Raw genomic sequence first — 19,150 nt, 5'->3', positions numbered from 1 at the left:
AAATGTGATGATTGTCACTGTTCTGGATTCCATGTGAAGCTCCTGATGCTGTTCTCACGTCAGCTTTCTTCCCGTCTCCTGGGTGCTGTTAAGGTCCCCCTAGGAGTTTGCGGTCCCCTGCAGCCTTTCCTCTGAAGACCAGGGTGAGAAGAGTGGTAGTGGCCCTGGGGCACCCCTTGGAAGGTGTCAGGGCCCGAGGGTTTGGTCAATAATGACAGTGCCCTTAGCCTGGCCAATAGGGCTCTGAAATGGAATTTCTGCTCAAAGGGCTGATTCCCCATGTAGTCATTTCTTTGCACTTGGAGTCTGTTCATTCCAGAGTTCTGTGACCCTTGAACTGACTGCTGTGGGGTCCTCTGCAGGGACCTCACCCACTTAACTCTGTCAGAATGGTTTAGAAATCTCCAGGGACCCCCCGTCCCTCCTACCTCTAGGGTTTTGGATTTTCCTGGGGCTTATTTCTTGCTACCAAGAGGTAAGGCCCAGAGACACCTTAGGTAACATTCAGCACATGTTCATTTTATTTTTTTTTTCTAACCACCTGCTGCCTGTTGATAGCACATGTTTATTGCACACCTGTGATGTCCGTTATTCCATCCAGTTCTGGAGATGGCCCAGACTCCCATCTAGGAAGGTCAGAGCCTGCACTGCAGTGACCTCTCATTAGGGTCCCTTTTACCAGTGAGAAAGCATTCAGACAGGTGCAGGTGTCTGCCCAAGTCACAGGAAGAGGGAGCGGGGAAGCTAGAGTTCAAACCCAGCTCTGTGCAGCTCTGAAATCTGTGCTTTCTTCAGTGTAGCACTGAGGTCCCCCCACCCCCTGCCCCAGAAGCTTCTGTGAGACAAATGCGAGTGAACACCGCTGCTTTACCACCATTTGAACGTCCAGACAGTGGAACGCAGGGCGACTCAGCTTCCTCGTGCAGCCGTGACCCTTGGGCTTGGACACACATTTTACTTTCGGGTCTGAAAGCTCCACAGTGTCTCGGAAGTGTCCCTGCTGCCCCGTGCCAGACGTTTGATTCGATTTCTGTGCTGCTTGTTTACACCAATGGCATTTTTGCCATTTGGACACGGTGGTTCACACCTGTAATCCCAGGACTTTGGGAGACCGAGGTGGGTCGATCACCTGAGGTCAATAATAGCCACCAACTCCTCATAATTGGGCTTTGTTTTGGGGCCAGGAATTGCAGGTGGAAGGCACAATGCCGGGTCTGGGCTAAGCTAGAAAACGAAGCTCTGGATCTTTATAGTCACGCCTTCCAGGTTGTTTGCATATAAATATTGTTTAATCAGAAAGAAATAAGAAAATAAACCGGCAGAAAAAGAGACGTAAATGAAAACTCACTCACAGTTAACGGCTGAATTTGATTTTTTTTTGGAAATTGAGTTTTTGCTCCGTTGCCCAGGCTGGAGTGCGATGGTGCGATCTCGGCTCACTGCAACCTCCGCCTCCTGGGTTCAAGCAATTCTCCTGCCTCAGCCTCCTGAGTAGCTGGGATTACAGGTGTCCGCCACCATGCCTGGCTAATTTTTGTATGTTTTGTAGAGATGAGGTTTCACCATGTTGGCCAGGCTGATCTCGAACTATTGACCTCAGGTGGTCCACTCGCCTCGGCCTCCCGAAGTCCTGGGATTACAGGTGTGAGCCACCATGCCCAGCCTTGATTCTGATGACTAGAAATAAAAGATTAAGCAGATTAATGGTCTGAGTCTCCTGATGACAGCTTGAGCAAGTGCCCTGATTCCTGAACCTCTTTTTGCGAAGGGTCTGCAGAGGACCCCTCCACATCCTGTTCCTTCTCCAGGAAGCCCCTGGACCCTCCAGAGTCATCGAGCGTCCAGCTGAGTTGCTTGCAACCTTGAGGTAGCTCAGGAATGCTGGCTCAGGCCTCTATAAGAGTCTGCAAGAAACATAATAAAAGTTCCCAGTCATTTTAGCAGAAGCATGCCTGGCTGGGATGCCTGCCAGTTTCCTTGTCTGCCTGGGTACTTCTGTCATTGCTGTCACTCAGAAAGCAGCTGGCAGACCTGGGTGCTCAGGGCAGGCCTGGCTGCTCTCTTCCTTGAGGTCCCAGGACCCACAGGCCTGCGGTGGGTAGCTGCCTCTGAGCCTTGTGTCTGGAGCTGTTCCTACGTACTTTTCATTCTCTCATGGGGTTAATGAATATCTTTTTTTTTTTCTTTTTGAGATAGAGTCTCACTCTGTCGCCCAGGCTGGAGTGCAGTGGTGCGATCTCGGCGCACTGCAAGCTCCGCTTCCCAGGTTCAAGTGATTCTCCTGCCTCAGCCTCTTGAGTACCTGGGACTGCAGGCACATGCCACCATGCCCAACCAATTTTTGTATTTTTGATAGAGATGGGGTTTCGCCATGTTGGCCAGGCTGGTCTTGAACTCCTGACCTCAAGTGATCCACCCGCCTTGTCCTCCCAAAGTGCTGGGATTACAGGCGTGAGCCACTGCACCCAGGCCAGATCTTTAATTTACTCTCTAGTGTAGGCGCTCCCTTAAAACTGGATTATATTTAGAAGTGTTGACTGTTTAAAGCCCTTAATAATCTGGGTCTTTGTAAGATTTGTTTCTTTGTACCTCTTAAACCTATTTTGGTAAACTGGGCCATCCCTGGCCTAAATTTAGAAAGGCCGGGTTAAGGGCCAACGTCTTCCAGCCTCATGGGCCATTTCCTGTCCTGGAGGGGATCTGCAGTATCTCTGGGCTGCTGCCTTCAAAAGTGGAGTCAGGCTGGGTGCGGTGGCCTGTAATTCCAGCACTTTGGGAGGCCGAGGCAGGAGGATTGCTTGAGCCCAGGAGTTCAAGATCAGCCTGAGTAACATAGTGAGACCCTATCTCTTAAAAAAAAGAAAGAATAAAAAAGTGGAGTCATCCGTGTCATGTGAGGTTTGTCTCTGAGTTTGTCCCCGACAGCCTTGTAAGGAGCATGTCCTTTCAAAGAAAGCTTTTTGCTAACGTTTTTTATCTGAGTGCCTCTATGTCTATACTTTAAAAAATCTTGAATGTGTCATTTATTTGTTTATGCTAAAATATTTTTATTTTTGCAAATCAAGTAAGTATATAGGTCTTTTTCTTTCAGTAATCTAAAATGTAGATTATCTAAAAGATAGCTTCTTAAATCCCTAAACCCAAGTTTGTTTATAGGTTAGATGACCAGAAAAGAGTGTATAGGTTCAAAAAAGAGACTACAGTGAAACTCCAGTGCTAGATTTCACGGGTTATAGAAAGATATACATTTTGGAGCAAAGAGTATATAACCTTGAAGATAATTTGTTTTTGTCCACTTAAATATTATACAGTGTTAAATTAGTGGTTTTCTTTTTTTTGTTTCTTATTTTGAAGAAATATTTATTATTTTTTATTTTTATTATTTTTTATTTCTTATTTTATTTTCTTTTTTAAATTTTATTTTTGTATTAATGGGGTTTTGCCATGTTGTCCAGGCTGGTCTCGAACTCCTGGACCCAAGTGATCCACCCATCTCAGCCTCCCAAAGTGCTGGGATTATAGACTTGAGCCACTGCACCTGGCCAAATTAGTGCTTTTCAAATATTAGGGACAACTTTAGGTTATATATATTGGTGTTTTAATCATTTGAAGCATGCTTAAATAGTTTTCATTTAAAAAATATTTTGCAGTTCCCAAAACAACCAAAACTAAAACAAACCACAAAATAGCTGCATTTCTGGCCAGGCACAGTGGCACACACCTATAATCCCAGCACTTTGGGAGGCCGAGGCGGGTGGATCACCTGACAGGAGTTTGAAACCAGCCTGGGCAACATGGCAAGACCCCATCTCTACAAAAAATACAAAAATTAGTTGGATGTGGTGGTGCGCACCTGTAATCCCAGCTACTCAGGAGGCTGAGATGGGAGAATCACTTAAACCTGGGAGGCGGAGGTTGCAGTGAACCAAGGTCACACCATTGCACTCCAGCCTGGGCAGCAGAGCGAGACTCTTGTCTCGAAAAAAAAAAAAAGCTGAATTTCATCTCATTTTTAAAGTCCCATCTTTACCATAATATATACTACCTTCCTTCACAAACAAAAACATTTCCTGTATTTAAGTTGAATATTTACATGACCGTTTTACACAGTCCGTTTCTTTATTTGTGCTAAATACGCCTAAGTCAAAAACAAGCTCTTTTGATATAAATACTGGAGGTAACAGTTGTAACAAATCATTTGAGATTACGATTACATCTAAAAGTAAGTTTGAGAGAAAAAAATTCATCAAGAGCTGAAGAAAGTGGCCCAGAATCTCCTGCGCACCTGCCGGGGACGCACAGGTCGGCAGGGCATGGCTCTCATGGTGGCCAGGTCCTGGCCTCACAGCATCCCCTCTGCCGTTGGTCCTGAGGTCCTGGAGGAAGCTGTATCTTTTTCCAGAAGACACAAATTAGCCCTGGTTGGTTTCGAGGCCACCCGAGCAGATCGGGCTGAAGGGACCTCTGGGAAGAGAGCATACAGGCCTGCCCCGGGCGCCTGGGTCTGCCAGCTACTTTCGGCGTGATTGGTTTTGGGGTGAGGAGGAGAGTGCCCGTGAGTGTTTTAAGAGCTCAGTTCCTGCAAGTGCTATCCCTCTGACTTTCCCGGCTGTACCTGGGGCAGGCTGCTGGGCCCTGCAGCACGTGGTGTCTGTGGCGTCACCGGTGGTGTTGGTGGCACCGTGTGGCCTCACGCACAGCCTCCCTTGTCTGGGTCTGTCTCCACAGCAACTGCATGTCCAGCCAGACGAAGAACGTGGTCAGCGGCGTGCTGTTTGGCACCGGCCTGTGGGTGGCCCTCATCGTCACCATGCGCTACTCCCTGAAAGTGCTGCTCTCCTACCACGGGTGGATGTTCACTGAGCACGGCAAGATGAGTCGTGCCACCAAGATCTGGATGGTAATTGCGTGTCCCTCTGGCTGTGGAGGGGGTGGACAGTTTGGGCTTTGGGAAGAAGGACACCCCTGCGGAAGGACACCCCTGCGACCTTTTCTCCCTCTATGCTTGGTTGGTGACTTGGGCCTCAACCTTGAATGGCTGGAGAGGTTTGAGTCACCATGACACAAAAGCAGGGGCCAAAGAGTGCTTCTCTTTCGTGACATTAGTGAGACCTGCAGCATTTTATATTGAGGTCTGCTCGGTTTGTAGTTCAGGTCATTCATCAAATAAAAGTGCTGTCCATCCGGTTCTTTGTAGCGTTCTTGACTCACTTGTTGTCAGGCATTAAATGGTTACCTTAGCTGACCCCTCGGACAGGCTCCCGTGACTCAGACTTAGCTTCTGGAATGTTCCTTCAGGTTGCTTTGGCCCTCAGCCCAAGGGTCCCTTATTTAAGGTAATGGCTTTGCCATATATGTGGATGCTTGTCCAAATTTCATGATTTAAATGTTTTTCTTTTTTATTTTTATTTATATTTTTTCATTTTAGTTCTTTTTGAGATGGAGTTTCACTCTTGTTGCCCAGACTGGAGTGCAATGGTGTGATCTCAGCTCACTGCAAACTCCGCCCTTCCAGGTTCAAGCAATTCTTTTGCCTCAGCCTCCCAAGTTTCTGGGATTACAGGCATGCACCACCATGCCTGGCTAATTTTGTATTTTTAGTAGAGACGGGGTTTTACCATGTTGGTCAGGCTGGTCTTGAACTCCTGACATCAGGTGATCCTGCCTTGGCCTCTCAAAGTGCTGGGATTACAGGTGTGAACCACTGTACCCAGCTTTTTTTTTTTCTTCTTTTTGAGACAGGGTCTTGCTCCATTGCCCAGGCTGGAGTACAGTGGCACCATCACGGCTCACTGCAGCCTCGACTTCCTAGGCTCAAGTGATTTTCCCACCTGAGCCTCCTGAGTAGCTGGAACTATAGGTGCACACCACCATGGCTGGCTAATTTTTGTATTTTTAATAGAGACGGGGTTTTGTTGGCCAGGCTGGTCTCAAACTTTTGAGCTCAAGTGATCGGCCCACCTTGACCTCCCAAAGTGTTGGGATTACAGGCATGAGCCATCACACCCGGTCTCAATTTAAATGTTTTTATGGGGGCTGGGCATGGCTACTCATGGCTGTAATCCCAGCACTTTGGGAGGCCAAGCCCAGTGAACCACCTGAGCTCAGGAGTTTGAGACCAGCCTGGGGAACATGGCAAAACCCCGTCTCTACTAAAAATACAAAAATTAGCCAGGCAAATTAGCCAGGCGTGGTGGTGCATGCCTGTAATCCTAGCTACTTGAGAGGCTGAGGTGGGAGGAACGCTTGAGCCCAGGAGGTCAAGGCTGCAGTGAGCTGTGGTTGTGTCACTGCACTCCAGCCTAGGGGACAGAGCCAGACCCTGTCTCAAAAAAAAAAAAAAAAAAATTTATGGGCTTAGTTTTTCTGAAAATCAACCCTCCAAGATGGGCATCGTCTCTGGACTTTCGAGGCCTCCGTCTGGGGGGCTGGGGCCCCTGTGACCCCCTGCAGGCGGGTGTGTGCCCCATGTACCATCTGCCCATTGTAGTCATGGCCCTGGGCCTTGGGCTTTGCTCGGCACCTCAAGCCCAACCTGGGTTTCTGGGGCCAGACGTGTGTAAAGAAACATCTGCTTTATTCACCCCTGTCTTGCCAAGTGGCCTAAATGGTTGTAATGGACCAGGTCATCATGCAAACATTTTCTGCAGAATCTTTCTCGAATGGGGCTGATCCGTGGGTCTGCCGGTGTATACGAAGCCGTGGGTCTGCTTTGGTTTCTTGTCTGCCCCGACCTTGGCCCCGGGGCCCTTCTGCTTGGTCGCCTCGGGATGGCCCCCACAGTGGTGCCTGCCTGGACTGGGCTGCTGTCCCAACCTCTGGGGGAGCCTGCTTGTGAGAGAAGCGTGGGAGTCGCTGCAGTGCCCACCACACACTGGGACTCCACTCTTTGCCAAACAAATTTTTTTTTTTTTTTGAGACAGCATCTTGCTCTGTCACCCAGGCTGGAGTGCAGTGGTGCAATCTCAGCTCATTACAACCTCCGCCTCCTGGGCTCAAGCGATTCTCTCACCTCAGCCTCCACAGTAGCTGGGACCACAGGCATACACCACCACGCCCAGCTAATTTTTTGTATTTTTAATAGAGAGGGTTTCGCCATGTTGGCCAGGTGGTCTCGAGCTCCTGGGCTCAAACGATCCACCCTCCTCGGCCTCCCAAAGTGCTGGGATCAACAGGCGTGAGCCACCACACCCAGCCAAACCAATTTTTTCTCTCAAATCAATTTTCTACCATTTGGATATAAAATTTCTGATTTCTAGAGAAGCAGAATTTAACACCTAGAAGAGACTCAGGGGTGGCTCCCACACTTGGCAAAGCAGGCTAAAGGGCACTCCCTCCAGTGGGTTCACGGCTGAGGTTCAGCTGAGTCCCAACGCCCTGCAGTACCAGGACTCCCCGCCTGGGCCCGAGGACTGCCTTTGTTTTGGTTGCCATTGAGGTGACTGGTTATTATACAGGCTTGATCATCCAGCCTAAAACCAAGGGCCACAGATGTGTCCCCTGGGAGGCTTGGCAATGACTGAAGGAAAGACACTGCTTCCCCTCGGCTTGGCTCAGGGCCAAGCACGTTGACCCTCCTCACTGTTCCTAGAGCCTGGAGCCCATCCCGAAACTAAGGGCCTTGCAGAAGGAGGTGGGGTGAGACTCACCCTAGGTGCAGAAGCACGGTCAGGGTCCTGGCCAGTCACAACGCTGGCAGCGACATCTCACGGCCTCTGTCAGGCTTGGCTTTGATTCTACCTGGTTTTTTGGTTTGTTTGTTTTTGTTTTGCTTTTTGACATAGGGTCTCACTATGTTGTCCAGGCTGGAGTGCAGTGGTGTGATCATGGCTCACTGCAGCATCACCCTCCCAGGCTCAATCAATCCTTTCACCTCAGCCTCCCAAGTAGCTGAGACAACAGGCACATGCCACCATGCCTGGCTAATTTTTTGTAGAGGTGGGGTTTTGCCATGTTGCCCAGGCTTTTATTGGCATGGAGGGCAGGGTTATATGCTTATTTGCTAGAACCTGTAAGTATGGGGCAGGTAAAAGATGGACCAGATGAAAAATAAATCGACACAGAAAATCAGTAAGTGGTTGGCACATTGTGCTCATGGGAAAAGTGGCTTCGGATCTTTAACATAGCCTTGTCTTTGAAATTGTAATTCTCCCATCCAAGTACTAACCAGGACTGAACCCTGCTTAGCTTCCGAGATCAGACGAGAACAGGTGCCTTCAGGGTAGCATGGCAGTAGTCTGATAATATAATTCTCTCTCTTCAGGGTATGGTCAAGATCTTTTCAGGCCGAAAACCCATGTTGTACAGCTTCCAGACATCGCTGCCTCGCCTGCCGGTCCCGGCTGTCAAAGACACTGTGAACAGGGTAGGTGTGGCTTAGGCCTCACACTGAAATGTCAGCCATCTGTGGATTAAGGCTTAGGTCTTAATTATGATGAACTAGGTCACCGTCATTTGGCTCAAGTAGCCTTCAGCGGTGTGCCTGGTAGGGTTCTCATAGGAACTCTTTTTATTTTTTTTCCAATGCATCACTGCTGCATCTTAGGTGTTTTTTAAAAAGTGTCAGGTTTCATAGAGAAACTGCTTGTGCATTTTTTAAAGCTTTATTTTATTTTATTTTATTTTATTTTATTTTATTTTATTTTATTTTTTGTGATGGACTCTCCCTCTGTCACCCAGGCTAGAATGCAGTGGTGCAATCTCAGCTCACTGCAACCTCCGCCTCCCAGGTTCAAGTGATTCTCCTGCCCCAGCCTCCCGAGTAGCTGGGATTACAGGCACCTGCCACCACGCCCGGCTAATTTTTGTATTTTTAGTAGAGACAGGGTTTCACCATGTTGGCCAGGCTGGTCTCGAACTCCTGACCTCAAGTGATCCACCCGTCTCAGCCTCCCAAAGTTCTGGGATTACAGGCATGAGCCACTGCGCCAGGCCAGTTTTTGCTACTTTACATAATTACTAAATACAACATTGTATTAAATGATTGCAGTCACTCCCCATTCTTCCCTCCCCCCACCTAGTAACTTCTCTTCTACTTTCTGCCTCTGGATTTGCCAATCTGAGGGACCTCATATAAGTGGCATCATATCATATTTGTCCTTTTGTGACTGGCTTCTTTCACTCAGCAAAATGTCTTCAAAGTTCATCCACATAACAGCTTGTGTCAGAATTTCCCTCCTTCTTATGGCTGAATAGTATTCCATTGCATGGCTAGACCATATTTTATTTATCCGTTCATCTGTTGCTGGGTGGCGAATGTTTTTGATCTGATTGGTGAGGGTCACCAGCTGAGGGTGGGGTGATAGTCAGCTTCTAGCCGGTCTGAGGACAGGGTGCTTCTTGACACAGCAGCCCCACTTCAAAGCCAGGCCCCCAGGGGCAAGGCACTACCTAGAAAGCCTGTCATTTCATCCTCAAAGCTACTCATTTCTTTTTTCTTTTTTTTTTTTTTTTTGAGACAGGGTCTCACTCTGCTGTTCAGGCTAGAGTGCAGTGGCGCGATCTTGGCTCACCACAGCCTCAACTTCCTGGGCTCAAATGATCCTCCCACTTCAGCCTCCTGAGTAGCTGGGACTACAGGTGCATGCCACTACATATGGCAATATTTTTTTTTTTTTTTTGAGACAGAATCTCGCTCTGTCACCCAGGCTGGAGTGCGGTGGCGTGATCTCGGCTCACTGCAAGCTCCACCTCCTGGGTTCACACCATTCTCCTGCCTCAGCCTCCTGAGTAGCTAGGACTACAGGCCCCCACCACCACGCCTGGCTAATTTTTTTTTTGTATTTTTAGTAGAGACGGGGTTTCACTGTAGCCAGGATGGTCTCCATCACCTGACCTCGTGATCTGCCTGCCTCGGCCTCCCAAAGTACTGGGATTACAGGCGTGAGCCACCACGCCTGGCCCTATTTTTTTTTTTTTTTCCAGAGACGGAGTTTCACTGTCTTGTCCAGGCTGGTGTTGAACCCCTGAGCTCAAGTGATCTACCTGCTTCGGTCTTTTTTTTTCTTTAATTGAACAAAAGGAGAGGGAGCAGCTCCATTTCTTTCTTTTTAAAAAAATTATGGTAAAATGTACACAACATGAATTGTACTGTTAACCATTTTCAAGTGTACAGTTCAGGGGCACTAAGTACATTTATAATGTTGCGCAGCCCTCACTGCTGTCTCGTTCCAGGACCTTTCATCCCCCAAAAGCTCATAGCCACTAAGCAGTCACTCCCCATCCTTCTACCTCCCTCTCCCAGCCCCTCAGAACCACTAATCTCCTGTCTGTCTGTATGGATTTGCCTCTTCTGGACATTTCACATAAATGGAATCACATGGCCTTTTGTGACTAGCATGTCTTTAGAGTTCACCCGTGTTGTAGGATGGATGAACTTCATCCCTTTTTGTGGCTGAATAGTATTCCATTGTATGGAAGGACCACAGTTTATCCACCTGTTCATCCGCTGTTGGGGACGTATCCAGGAGTGGAATTGCTGGCTCATGGGAACTCCGTGGTAACTCGTTGAGGAACCACGAGACTCTCACGCAGCTGCACCATTTTGCATTCTAACCAGCAGTGCATGGGTGCTTTAGTTTTTCCACATCCTGGGACTCCAATTTTAAAACTATAATAATAAGCAAAAACTTCTCGGGTTAAGGGTTTGAATCCAGGCTTGGTTACTGAGTCCCTAAGGGTTTGAATCCAGCCTTGGTTATTGAGTCCCTGTTGGCCTTGGTAAGTTTCTTCCCATGTCTGCTCTTTTTTTTTTTTTTTTCAGACAGAGTCTTGCTCTGTCACCCAGGCTAGGGTGCAGTGGCATGATCTCAGCTCACTGCAGCCTCTGTCTCCCAAGTTCAAACAATTATCTTGCCTCAGCCTCCTGAGTAGCTGGGATTACAGGTGTGCACCACCATACCCAGCTAATTTTTGTATTTTTAGTAGAGACAGGATTTTACTATGTTGGCCAGGCTGGTCTCGAGCTCCTGACCTCAAGTGATCTGCCCACCTCGGCCTCCCAAAGTACTGGGATTACAGGCACAAGCTACCATACCTGGCCCACCCCATCTCTCCTCTTCTGTGCCCACACTTGCAAATCAGGGCTGATGAAGGCCCCTGTTCCACTGGCAGGATGGGGTGAGCGAGAGATGCTTGACCTTCAGTGACCTCTGTCTGTGTTGCGTAGCTCAGGGTTCCACTTCAGCTCATTCAGGGCATGATTTTCTGTCTCATTCACGGGCATTTTACTTTGAATAAGCCTCAAGATGCTTGACACCTGCCCCCTCCCCCTTTTTTTTGGAGACAGAGTCTCACTCTCTTGCCCAGGCTGGAATGCAGTGGCACCGTCCTAGCTCACTGCAACCTTGAATTCCTGGGCCCGAGTGATCCTCCTGCCTTAGCCTCCCGAGTAGTTGGGGCCACAGGTGTGCACCACTATGCCTGCAAATACTTTCTTATAGAGACAGGGTCTTGCCATGTTGCCCAGGCTGGTCTTGAACTCCTGGGCTCAAGCAGTCCTCCTGATTCAGCCTCCCAAAGTGCTGGGGTTACAGGCATAAGCCACCGTGCCCAGCTACAGCTGGCCCTTTTAAGGGAGTGGGGTCTTACTTTTCAATGTACAGGGAGGGACCATAGAGAGATTACTGTTGCACCAAGCTTTGTTTTTTACAGCAGACAAACAACTTGTCAGATTAAAATATGTCATGACAAATTGTGGGGTTAGCAACAGTTTTACTTTTTGTTGCTGGGGGAAACAGCATCTCACCCAGGCTGGAATGCAGTGGTGTGATCATGGCTCACTGCAGCTTTGAACTCCTGGGCCCAAGTGATCCTCACACCTCAACCTTCCAAGTAGCTGGGACCACAGGCACATGCCACCGCACCCAGCTAATTTTTGTATTTTTTTTTTTTTTTTTTTTTTGCAGAGATGGGGGTCTCACTCTGTTGCCCAGGGTGGTCTTGAACTGGTCAAGATTGCTTGGGCTCAAGCACTCTTCATACCTCAGCCTCTCAAAGTGCTGGGATTACAGGTGTGAGCTACCACACCTGACCAGTGTTACTTTCTGTAAGAGCTTGCTTAGGTGTGTAGCAGAAGCTTTTGAGTGTCTTTTTAAACAATTGCTCTCTGTGTTTCCACCTCTGAGCATTTGTTCAACCAAAGTAGCACATGTAAAAGGACGAGGCGGGGTGGGGGCTGGAAACCCTGAACCTGGGGCACTGGCCTGGTTCCGTGACCTATTCCAGCCCCTCGTTCCCATCCTGCTGCCTGAGCACCTGCCCAGCCCCAGCACCCAGCTGTCAGCATGACTCTGCCCCATCTCATGGTCACCATCGCAGGTCATCAAAGCTTACTTAGGTCAGAACAGATCTTTTATTAAGGGCCAAATAATAGATAAGAGACATTCTTGAAATGTCCTTGTTAACTTTTCTTGTCAACTCTAGAATTTATTTTAAATTCTAAAAATTTAATGGCGATTTTCTGGTGATGCAGGATTTGGGACACTTTTAAAGCTAATAAAGGAAGAAAAAGTTTAATTGTTAAATTATCATTACCCTATGACACCATTTAGCATTGAAGGGAGTTTACCTGTCTAAGGACTGCCAAGACCAACTTGGGGGAAGAATCTAAGCTTTTTCTTTTTTTTTTTGAGATAGGGTCTCACTCTGTTGCCCAGGCTGGGGTGCAGTGGCATGATCATGGCTCACTGCAGCCGCAACCTTCTGGGCTCAAGCGATCCTCCCACCTCAGCCCCCCGGGTAGCTGGGACCACAGACATGCACCACCATGCCCAGCTAATTTTTGTCTTGTTTTTTTTTGTAGAGATGGGGTTTCACCATGTTGTTTAGGCTGGTCTTGAACTCCTGAGCTCAAGCAATCCACTGGCCTTGACCTCCCAAAGTGCTGGGATTACAAGCATGAGCCACCATGCCCAGCCTAAAACCTTTTCAATGTGTTAGAACTTTTCCTAAGGCACAAGTGAGGCAAACATAGGCTTTGATTAATATGTTTTAACTTGGGTGATTTTTTTTTCCCAATAATCCCAGTATCTACAGTCGGTGAGGCCTCTTATGAAGGAAGAAGACTTCAAACGGATGACAGCACTTGCTCAAGATTTTGCTGTCGGTCTTGGACCAAGATTACAGTGGTATTTGAAGTTAAAATCCTGGTGGGCTACAAATTACGTAAGTCTGTATACACAGTTTTTCTTGATGAAATTTTTCTGTATGAAGACGCTAATTTTGAGGGGCAGGGATAACAGGGCTGAAATGACAGTTTTGATTAGCCAAAATCACACCCTAGAAAGTTCCAGCTATAGTTTTACCTCTGTGCAGAGTGGAGTGTGTGTGTGTTAGGACTGACATGTAGTTACAGTGACAGTTTCTTGGTTTTTGGATTTTTTTGTAGAGACAGAGTATCACTATGTTGACCAGGCTGGTCTCAAACTCCTGGGCTCAAGTGATCCTCCCACCTCGGCCTCCCAAAGTGCTGGGATCATAGGCATGAGCCACCACACCCAGCCTACAGTGACAGTTTTACCCTGAGTGCAGGTGCACCGGCACGATGCTGTGTTTTGCACGCAGGAGGCTTCTCCCTCTCCCTCTTCCCCGGAGAGTCCTCCTGTGAGCTCTTTCTCCTGCAGCAGTGCCATGCTGCCCCAGAGACCTGCTCCCATCCTCCTCTTTGGTTTATCTTGATTCCAAGGGCATCCTTCCCTGGTGGATGCAGGGATGGTGTGGGATAGGGCGGTGCTGATCGCCCCTCCCTGGGGTTGAATGTGGCTCGGTGGTCCCAGGAGCATCTCCTCCAACGAAGCGTCTTAGCTGGCACCCTGTGTGCGGGGAGCTGGCTGGGCTTCCACGTACTGGGAGGGCAAGAGCAGGCCTCCGGCAAACAAAGCAAGGGAGGGAGTCTAGCTTTGAGGAACAACTAACACGGAAGAGAAGGTGTCCAAAGCGACCCTGACAGAACCAGCAGGTGGCGCTAGACGTGGCATCGTGGGTGGATGGGCAGTGCCTGGAGGGGTCTCTCTAGCCTCAGGGGGCCGGGCATGTTCGCTGGCTGCACCGGTGTGCTGGACTGGTAAACGTCAGCTCTCTGCACAGCTCTCCGCACACGAGGCCCTTGCATAGGCACTGTTCTGTAGGTACGTGTGTTTCAGCACAAAGCTGAAAGGAAGCGATCCCTGGGTCCAGCAGGCTGTGAAGGGACAGCAGCTGTCAGGTAGTTGGGGGGCACTGCCTCTGGGTGGCCTCAGGACACATGTGCCAGGGAATAGAGACAACGCCTGCGGAACACCAGGTTAGTGCCACGGACTGGGACGGTGGCTTCTTCAGGCAGACCTGGGAAGCAGTCTGTGGAGCAATTTTGCATAACATTGGTTTTTTCTTTGTTTTCTTTTATTTTCTTTAGTTTCTGAGACAAAGTCTCGCTTGTCACCCAGGCTGGAGTGCAGTGGAGCGATCTCGGCTCACTGCAAGCTCCGCCTCCCAGGTTCAAGCAATTCTCCTGCCTCAGCCTCCTGAGTAGCTGGGATTACAGGCGCCCGCCACCACACCTGGCTAATTTTTGCATTTTTAGTACAGACGGGGTTTCATCATGTTGGCCAGGCAGGTCCGGAACTCCTAACCTCAAGTGATCAGCCCGCCTCAGTCTCCCAAAGTGCTGGGATGACAGGCGTGAGCCACCGCACCTGGCCTTTGTTTCTGTTTTCTTTTATTTGAGAAAGGGTCTTGCTCTGTTGCCCAGGTGGGAATGCAGTGGCGTGATCATAGCTCACTGTTGCCTCGAACCCCTGGGCTCAAGTAACCCTCCTCAAGTCTTAGCCTCCCAAGTAGCTGAGACTACAGGCGTGAGCCACCACACCTGGCTAATTTCTTAAAATTTTTTGGAGAGATGGAACCTTGCTATGTTGCCCAGGCTGGCTTCAAACTCCTGGCATCAAGCGATCTTCCTGTCTCAACCTCCCAAAGTGCTGAGATTACAGGTGTAAGCTACCATGGCCAGCCCATAGTTTTGGTTTTTAAAACATGTTAGCAGTCAAACATTTATGATTTACTTTCCATTTGGTCTCTTAAACATTTTTAAATTTTTATTTTATTTATTATTTTTATTTTTAATGTAGGGCTAGAGCCTTGCTATGTTGCCTAGCCTGGTCTCGAACTCCTGGTCTCAAGCAATCCTCCCACTTCGGCTTTTTATTTCCCTTTTGAACCATCTACAAAATGAAGGTGATGTACCTTCTTTCTGCCTGTCTCAACTTAAAAAGAACACTTTTCATTTCCTACGGTGTCGCATTCCATCTAGTTAGGACTGCGTTCCCTGTTCTGGAATGGCCCCTGTTAGACGCCGAAATGTCTGCCAAAAGCACTGCCTGCCCTTCCCCGCGGCTCTGGGCTGCTGCCAGGGAGCCTGCCTGGCCCCTGCTGAGCCTGCGGGTTTGTCTGGTGTTTGCGCCCACTAGGTGAGCGACTGGTGGGAGGAGTACATCTACCTCCGAGGACGAGGGCCGCTCATGGTGAACAGCAACTATTATGCCATGGTGAGTCCACCCGCCCGGGCTGCTGTCTGACGAGGACGGTGGGGCGGCGGGTCTGTCCACAGAGGTGGCATCTTCACAGGCCTGTGGACGGCCTGGGAAAGCTCTGGGGATTGGCTCATGCTCCTCTCTGTCCTGCTTCCAGGCCGGAGAACCCTGTGAGTACCCTTCAGTGTTAGCCTAGTAGCCCAGGGTGCTCTGCTACTGCAGGGGGATTTGGGTTGCAAAAATAAGTTTCTGGCAAACAGGAATTCCTCACTGTGCTGTACCTGTCCTGCTGTTTTTTTGTTTTGTTTTGTTTTGAGATGGAGCTTTGCTCTTGTCCCCCAGGCTGGAGTGCAATGGCACGATCTCGGCTCACTGCAGCCTCCGCCTCCCAGGTTCAAGTGATTCTCCTGCCTCAGCCTCCAAAGTAGCTGGGATTACAGGTGCCCACCACCACGCCCGGCTAATTTTTGTATTTTAGTAGAGACGGGGTTTGACCATGTTATCCAGGCTGGTCTCGAACTCCTGACCTCAGGTGATCCACTTGCCTCAGCCTCCCTAAGTGCTGGGATTACAGGTGTGAGCCACCGTGCCCGGCCTGTCCTGCTGTTTTTATGGCTTAGCACTGGAACTTGGTGCCACAGCGGCCTTAAGATCCCTGCAGAACCCCTAGAGCTCAGGGACAGTGGGTTGGCCAAGATCCTGCCACCAGTGCGCTGCGCTTCACCCTACTGTTTTCTGAGACGCCAGAGGGGTGTGCATCGACGGTAGTTTCTGGTTTCCTGGGCTTTGTCTTTCAAAGCATGGATGGTTAGAAGGACTCTCAGTTTGGGTTCTTAACCACTGCTTTAATAACTGGCAAATAGAACTCTTCTCTTTCCTTTTCCTTCCATTCCTTCACTTCCTTTTATTTTTTTCCCTCGTTTATTTTTTAATCATTTACTTTTTCTTTTTTTTTTTTTTTTTTTTGAGATAGAGTCTTGCTCTGTCGCCGAGGCTGGAGTGCACTGGTGCAATTCATCTCACTGAAGCCTCCGCCTCCTGGGTTCCAGCAATTCTCCTGCCTCAGCCTCCCGAGTAGCTGGGATTACAGGCACCTGCCACAACGCCCGGCTAATTTTGGTATTTTTAGTAGAAACGGGGTTTCACCATGTTGGCCAGGCTAGTCTCAAACTCCTGACTTCAGGTGATCCGTGCGCCTCGGTCTCCCAAAGTGCTGGATTACAGACATGAGCTCCCGGCCTATCATTTGCTTTTTCTTTCTGTTTTTCTTCGTTTCAAAATTGTCCTTTCTTTTTCTCTTAACTTTTTTTTTCCCATCTGAAATAATCTCAAACTGAAAGAAAAACCGTTAGTGTAGTCCATAGAACTTCTTTTCCTGCTCTATTTGGAAATGAGCTATTTATCTGATGCCCTTCCCGCCAGGAGACCTTTGTTTATTTCCCACAAACAGAGGCACTTTCTACATCAATGGGGGCACGGTGTGTACATAGACTCTTCCAAAATGTAGGTTAGACCTGTGTTCCTTGGCCTTTTCTTCCAATTGTGGAAAATGTAGACATTTGGAACAGGGTCTCAAAATTTAGAAAGCTGCAGGCACAGCTCTATATAAACAACTATTTTAACCTTTCATTGTGTCTCATCCAGAAAACTTCCTGATAGTCTAATTGCTCCCCGACTAATTTTTGCTTTCCTTTCTCTGTGTTACGTGAGGGTATTTGGTGCAAATAGTTATCTTTAATAGCACAGAAGTTTTAGAGGACTTACGTTCTCATAAAACATTTACAAAGTCAAAGTGGAGAAAATCAAATTACCATTTATTTTGTAGCATTGCAGATGTAACCGAATATGTATGTATATTGATGCATCTCTAGAAATATTGTGACAGTGTGCAGGATGTGCTGTGATTATTTAAATTTGCTTATCTTTCCCTATGCAAATTCTCTCCACCTTTGTCGCTTTTCAGGATCTGCTGTATATACTTCCAACTCACATTCAGGCAGCAAGAGCCGGCAACGCCATCCATGCCATCCTGCTTTACAGGCGCAAACTGGACCGGGAGGAAATCAAACCAGTAGGCAAACAAATTGCTTTAAAAAAATTATTTTCAAACAGCTTTACAGAGGTATAATTGACATATTGCACATGTTTAAAATATACAGTTTGTGGCCGGGCACAGGGTCTCATGCCTGTAATCTTGGCACTTTGGGAGGCCAAAGCAGGCGGATCATCTGAGGTTAGCAGTTCAAGACCAGCCTGGCCAACATAGTGAAACCCTGTCTCTACTAAAAATAGAAAAATTAGCTGGGCGTGGTGGCACGCGCCTGTAATCCCAGCTACTCGGGAGGCCGATGCAGGAGAATCACTTGAACCCAGGAGGTGGAGGTTGCAGCGAGCCGAGATAACACCATTGCACTCTAGCCTGGGTTATAAGAGCGAAACTCCATCTCAAAAAAAAAAAAATTAAAAAATAAAGTGTAGAGTTTGATAACTTCTGATGTGTATATATTGATGCATCTGAGAAACCATCATCACTGCAGTCAGGATGGTGAATACATCAGTCAACCCGAAAACCCCTCTGCCCTTTGTCATCTCTCCCTCCCACCTGGTCCTGGACCCCTGGTCCACTATCTGTCACTCTAGATTAGTTTGCAATTTTTAAAGCTTTATGTAAGTGGAATCATAACAGTATGCACTCTTTTTTTCGGAATTCTAGTTTCTTTCACCCAGCCTAATTATTCTGAGATGTAATTCTCCTTGTGTCTCCTAAATGAATATACATCTGTTGTACTTTAATTCTGTAATCTGCCCTTTGGAGAAGCCCTTGATGTTTTTGAACTAATACTAGATGCTTAGTTGCTTATAAGAAACAAGACTTTTCTTCCTGGAATATTTCTTTGGTTTTAAGTGTCAGTTATCAATAATCAATTAGAATGTGTTATTTAGGATTTAACTGTGCAGGAAGTTGCACCCTGGCATGGTTTAATGAGTCCCCCAACGAATCATTCCAGGGAGCCACTGGAAAAGAGGAAGTCAAATGAAGCAATTTGCACAGAAAACACATTCAGCATTTCCATGTGGTCTTAACTTGCTTGCTGCTTGCTGCTTTTGTTTTCTTTTTTTTTTTTTTTTTTTTTGAGACAGAGTCTCGCTCTGTTGCCGAGGCTGGAGTGTAGTGGCACGATCTCAGCTCACTGCAGGCTCTGCCTCCCGGGTTCACGCCATTCTCCTGCCTCAACCTCCCAAGTAGCTGGGACTACAGGCACCCGACACCATGCCCGGCTAATTTTTTTGTATTTTTAGTAGAGACGGGGTTTCACTGTGTTAGCCAGGATGGTCTCCATCTCCTGACCTCGTGATCCGCCCGCCTCAGCCTCCCAAAGTGTTGGGATTACAGGCGTGAGCCACCGCACCCGGCCAACTTGCTGCTTTTCTTCTGTGGGATTTTCGTTGTTGGTTTGAAATATATTTTTGTTACAGATTCGTCTTTTGGGATCCACGATTCCACTCTGCTCCGCTCAGTGGGAGCGGATGTTTAATACTTCCCGGATCCCAGGAGAGGAGACAGGTGAGTCAAGCTTCTTCAGGGCCCCCTGGAGAATCGGCACTTTCCATCCCTATGCTCAGAATTAGGAAGTGTCAAAGGG

At 48.1% G+C, this 19,150-nt stretch overlaps 1 protein-coding gene across 1 annotated transcript in view; it reads left to right on the top strand.

Moving 5' to 3' along the window:
* Positions 1-19,150, top strand: part of CPT1A (carnitine palmitoyltransferase 1A) — an 87,194-nt gene that overhangs the window by 29,399 nt on the left and 38,645 nt on the right. Inside the window, exons 4-9 of the mRNA XM_034933223.3 lie at positions 4,729-4,900; positions 8,264-8,365; positions 13,027-13,164; positions 15,444-15,521; positions 17,470-17,577; positions 18,984-19,071. Coding sequence (XP_034789114.2) covers positions 4,729-4,900; positions 8,264-8,365; positions 13,027-13,164; positions 15,444-15,521; positions 17,470-17,577; positions 18,984-19,071 — 686 coding nt within the window. The remainder of the gene's footprint in view (positions 1-4,728; positions 4,901-8,263; positions 8,366-13,026; positions 13,165-15,443; positions 15,522-17,469; positions 17,578-18,983; positions 19,072-19,150) is intronic.

Source organism: Pan paniscus, chromosome 9 (genome assembly GCF_029289425.2).
Source record: "Pan paniscus chromosome 9, NHGRI_mPanPan1-v2.0_pri, whole genome shotgun sequence".
Lineage (NCBI taxonomy): Eukaryota > Metazoa > Chordata > Mammalia > Primates > Hominidae > Pan > Pan paniscus.
The sequence above is the reverse complement of the archived record's forward strand: the minus strand, read 5'-3'. Positions and strand labels throughout refer to the sequence as shown.